This window comes from Temnothorax nylanderi, unplaced genomic scaffold, assembly GCF_030848795.1.
Source record: "Temnothorax nylanderi isolate EJ_2023f unplaced genomic scaffold, tnyl_v1.0 TNYL_tig0410_pilon, whole genome shotgun sequence".
NCBI classification, from domain to species: domain Eukaryota; kingdom Metazoa; phylum Arthropoda; class Insecta; order Hymenoptera; family Formicidae; genus Temnothorax; species Temnothorax nylanderi.
Window position 1 is genome coordinate 114,612 of NW_027249472.1, and position 5,404 is coordinate 120,015.

At 40.4% G+C, this 5,404-nt stretch overlaps 1 protein-coding gene across 1 annotated transcript; it reads right to left on the reverse strand.

The window, feature by feature from the left end:
• Positions 1 to 1,314: 1,314 nt before the first annotated feature.
• On the reverse strand, positions 1,315 to 4,343 carry LOC139782419 (uncharacterized). The gene has a single exon (XM_071721445.1). The coding sequence runs from the start codon at positions 3,456 to 3,458 to the stop codon at positions 1,443 to 1,445; it is 2,016 nt and encodes a 671-aa protein (XP_071577546.1). The 5' UTR covers positions 3,459 to 4,343; the 3' UTR covers positions 1,315 to 1,442.
• Between the last annotated feature and the right edge of the window lie 1,061 nt (positions 4,344 to 5,404).

Sequence of the window (5,404 nt, forward strand, 5' to 3'; positions counted from 1 at the left end):
AGGATACGGCCTTAGAGGCGTTCAGGCATAATCCCACGGATGGTAGCTTCGCACCACCGGCCGCTCGACCGAGTGCGTGAACCAAATGTCCGAACCTGCGGTTCCTCTCGTACTGAGCAGGATTACTATCGCAATGACTGGTCATCAGTAGGGTAAAACTAACCTGTCTCACGACGGTCTATCAGTGTAAGGTCTTAAGAAGAAGGGAACATAGTGAAGCTTAATCTAGGTTATAAAAGGTAAAAAAAATAAAAGATTAATTCGTATACATCGAAATCAGGCGCAAAACTTGTTTATCGTCCAAAATACGATTATGAATACATATGGTTATTATAAGCGTAAAAAAAAATTTTATTACAAATTATAGGATTGGAATTATGAAATAAGAATTATAAAAGTGTACGTAAAACATATGGTAGTAAAAAGATGGTGAAGAAAGACTTGTTATGATTTATGAAATTAAAATTATGATTAGGACTAATAGGTTAAATACTACGTTAAACGCAAACATGTGATAATAAGAAAAGGTAAAATTAAGAGTCTAAAATTATTTGCTAGAGCGAGCGCAAAATAAAGAAATAATTACGACGCAAAAAAAGGGTTACAATGGACTCGCTCTATCTTGCTCGTTGGGATTTTCTGTTTTTACAAATAAATGGAGGGGATAATCCCAGGGATGGTTACCACCTCTTCGAAATCGCTGTGCTGGGCACATCCCATTTGCACGAGCAATTTCGCCAGGTCTCGCGTCTCGTCTTTGCCCTCGGGCTTCGCTCGGAAGTCGATGATGGCGGCTTCGTCCTTGACCGGCTGCCGGATCTCGATCCATCCCTCTCTTTTTTCAACTAGGTGTTTCGTTAGGGCGATGGGACCATCGCAGCTTTCCTTCGAGTGGTCGGAGGTGGGCTAAACTACAGGGGATGACCGGCCACTCTAGCTCGCGAAAACGATCCTCGAGGGTGTAAATCTCGAACATGGGCCGCTGGACAGCGCGGCCCCAGTCTCTGAGGGCAACCGTAACCCGGTCCTCTCTTTCAACTTGGAGCACGAGGCCCCTCTGCCACCGTCTCCTCTCACAAACAGCGACCTCCGTTTCGGGCACAATTTCGTCAGGCGGGAGGTGGAGGAACTCGCTCCTACGCATCATTCTCCGCGTTAGGTCCTCGACGAGCTCGTCGAGGTCCTCACGCGAATTCTCAAGATGGACCCATAGGAAGGTGGGAGAGTCCACCCGGATGACCTTTACCTTGAGCGGGCCGCGGGTCAACAAGCTAGTGTTGATGCACTTGATTTCCATGGCTTCGGCTACAAAGAATTCGTTGTTAGATTATCTGCATGTCGCAGCATGCGATTATAGGGGCAGGGCGTTAATGATAGATAATGAGGTGTCATGCAATTCGTCCCTTTTCCCTTTGTGTCCCCCCTTTTTTATTTTTTTTATTTTACCACTTGAGTTCGAAAGTATAGGTACTCTCTTTCAAGGGTAGAGAAGGATAGGCGTGTTCCGATTTTCCGTTCATTGACTCGACAGGCTGGACATTTGCCTGCCATTCAAGATCATGGAGTGGTGCGCTAGCTGACGTTCCTTGTTCCGGATCATCTTTCGGAACATTGGCATTTTTAGTTTTAGGCCTTCCCCGTTCCAGGTGTAATAAAAGCTGAGTCAATGAGTCCCATATTGCTCCTATTAGATATATTGACCACCCATATACTGTATGAAGAGCATATCCATGTACAAGTGTATCTAATATTAATTTAATGGCTCTTATAAAAAGATATATTCCAAGCAGGCCAGCGCTAATATTGTCAAAGATTAAAAATTTGCTCCAGAAATTTTCCCAGGCTGAGAGTGCAATTTTTTCGATTGAAGCCTCGTCGATTAGGTTGGCGAACGATCCTCCATTCAACAGGGTTGATTCTCCCATTACTCCTCTTGCTACGGTGTTAAGGACAGCGGGTCGCTCAGCGGGAAACATTATGTGATCTTTTAGATCTTCCAGATCCTTTTGTGTGTATATGCCGCTGGTAGCGAGTGCTCCAGGGCTAACGTACCTCCAGGTGGTTTTGATCATGGGTTTTATGACCGTAGGTGCTAATGTTTCTACTGTCCTTGGCATAATTTTATACCAAGAGTCTCCCAAAAGGTACATAGGAGGTGCGAAAGAATTACAATTGATTTGTGTTCCCTGTCGTAGTAGTATGTGTGTTTGAGGTGTTAGGAAGGAGGTCTTGTTATTAAACATTACTGGGAGTTGCTCGTAGCATTCTTGAGTGTGGATTAATTTTACCTCGACTGGAACGCATTTTATTATGTGGATTACTTCGCCTGCTAGAAGGGCCATATATCCAGGTCCCTTCATAAAATGATAGGCGAAGATGTCGGGGGATTGTGTAGCTATTGCCAAAGCGTTTTGCAACATTTTTAACTCAAGGTTACATTGTTGTAGTAAGATGTTCCTGTATAGTTGATTTATCTGGTTACGGATGTGCTTTTCTACGTAAACGAATTTTGAATTTTGAATATAAGTAAAAAGGTCGAGATTTTCTACGCGGCCGGTTCGTTTAGCAATGTCCATTTCGGGTGAGGTTTCCCAAATTACTAATTTTGGGTGTTCAGTTCGAATGAGCGTATATCCACATGCTGAGTATTTTCCAGTGCTGGTTAAAGCAAAGACTGTATCTTGAGCATTCACAGTATAAGCGGTTTGAGAGTGCTCGTTTACGTTATCGATTACTTTTTCTGCGTAACCTTTATACAAGGTGCTATATGAGGTGAATTTACAGGTGTCGTTAGGTATAGGTTCCCAAAAGGTATTTCCTCCTTCTATGTCGGTGCATCTGGTGGTACTAAAATCACAGGCCACTCCTGATCTAAGATGTATACGGTTAGTGCTCAGTTTTACGTTAGCGATGTAATCTTGCAGGGTGATTGTGACAGTTGCCTGTACGAGAACGTTCGTCCATGTTCCGTAAAGGTCTGAATAGGATCCTCCGGAACATTTTCCGTCGGCGTCCACAACGCCAGTTAGGGTCGCTGGGCGACTGGTGGTCTGATTAGGTTTTAGTGCCATTATATATGTTCCCTTAAATTCGAGGGTTCCATAAGTATGCATTCGTATGCAGGCTTCCCTGCTCACTTCGTGTATATATGCATATTTTCCATTAAGAACATCCGAATTATGAGAAAACATTCCACATTTTCTGATCGAACGATCGATTTCGACCTTGCATTGTATCACTTTTACAAATTCGAATTCGTTGAGCTGTAATAATTGTATGAAGGTTTGGCTGGATGTGACCTTCGGTAGTGGAATATCGCATTCTTCAACGTTCATTAATGATAAAGTTGTTAAATTCGCAGTTGGGGAAGTACAGTCATATCCTATTATTCCGTAAGTTTGGCGTATCCATATGATTATTATTAATATTGCGGTTATTCCTTTAATCCGGGGATCCATCTGAAATTTATATGACCTTATTGAGTTGTCTTTATAGTATATTGTATCTTTTTATTTATTTATTTATTTATTTATTTATTCATTTATTTATTTGTTTATTCGTTAACTGGTTTGATATGAGAAATTCGCAATCGGTTGGGGTGTACAACTCGGCTATTTTTCTTGATTCTGATTTTCACGTTGTTTTTATTCAGTATTTCTAGGATTTCATGAGGTCCAGTATATTGATCTCCAAATTTACCTGGCTTAGGCCCTTTTAGCAAAAACACGTGGTCTCCAGGTTTAAAGGTTCGAGGGTTAATTTTTTTGTCGTAGTGTCTCTTGGATTTGAATTTAGCTTCGACGACGTTTTCACGAGCGTTCGTCTGTATATGGTGTGAAGTTGCGTGACGAGATTTATTAAATATTCGTTGTAATTTCCTAATTTATCTTCTGGAGCCAGAGGCTCGTTTGATGGGATCCTTGCTATTTTACCGAAAACTAATTCGTACGGGGTATGTTTTGTCGCTTCATGTATGCTGGTATTATAATTAAACATTGCAAGACTAATCCATCTATCCCACTGCTTTTGCTCATTTGCATATTGTTTAAGATATTCTCCTAATGCATAATGTGATCTTTCTAATGATCCGTTTGATTGAGGGTGAAAGGCAGTTGTGCGAAATTTGCGAATTCTGAATATTTTAGTAATCTTTTTCATTAAATCGCTAATAAAATTTCTTCCTTGGTCGGTTAATATTGCTTTAGGTGCCCCTAATACACAAATAAATCTGTCCACGAAGGCTTCCGCTATTGTTTCGGAAGATTGATCTGGTATGGGTACTCCCATGCAAAATTTAGTTAATTGATCTTGTAAAGTTAAAATATATTCGTTGCCTCTTTCGGTTTTGGACAGAGGTCCTACGATATCCATTGCTACTTTATCGAAAGAAGATCCTGGTGTGTCAGTAATTATTATAGGTTGTTTAGTCTTTACTCGCACTAATTTTTTCAATTGACATTGTAAGCATTGCTGTATATATTGTTGAACGTCGGCTTTTAAATTTTCCCAATAATATTTATGCTTAATTCTATGATATGTCTTTGTAACGCCTCGGTGTCCTCCGGTAGGCGAACAGTGCATTTCACCGATTATAATAGAACGGAGATCTCTAGGAGGATATTTAATTAATCCGTTACATATGATTAGTTTGGTTGTTGAGTTAGCAAAATTTAATTGTAAAACAGATTTTATATTATTCCACGGTACGTTATTGACAATATCTGTCTTTGCGATACTAAGTGTTTCTAAATTCAGTCTGTCGGCGACGTCTTGTAAGTTTTTTATAACTGTGGTAATCTGCGTTAGGGTCATTGTTGGGCCTTCCCGTTGTCCTTCACTGATGGGTAGTGCTACATGGTAATATTTTTTATACCTTACGGCCTTTGCTTTATCTAAGGTAAGCGGGCTCAAGCGTGGGATCTCGTTTCGTTCAAATAGCTTTTGTGATCCGGAATCTAATGGTTTCCCACTAGTGTCGACAAAGTATGCCACATTGTTTTTACGTAAAAATAGCAAATCACGAGTTTCTATTATATTACCCTTGAGTATTTGATTATCAATAATAGTACGTTTTATCCGTGGATTTTTAGCTGAGACGTCAGATTCGCTAGGCTCGTCTTCTTTATCGTCTATTTCATTATCTTCTATGTCACTTTCTTTGTCTGGCAGATCGTTTCTTTCTTTTATCTCCTCGATTTCATCTCCCTGATCCTGTGATCTTTTTTGCTGATCATGCATATTTTTCGCTGTCTGGCTTCGAGTTTGTATTCTATTATAATTAGGAGGATCGTGGATTAATGCTTTTTCTACAATTTCCGATTTCGGCAGCTCACGCAGTTCTTCCTGCGTAAAAGGTATAGAATCTTTATTTCCATCAGGTGAGTCATCGTTAGGTGGTAATAAA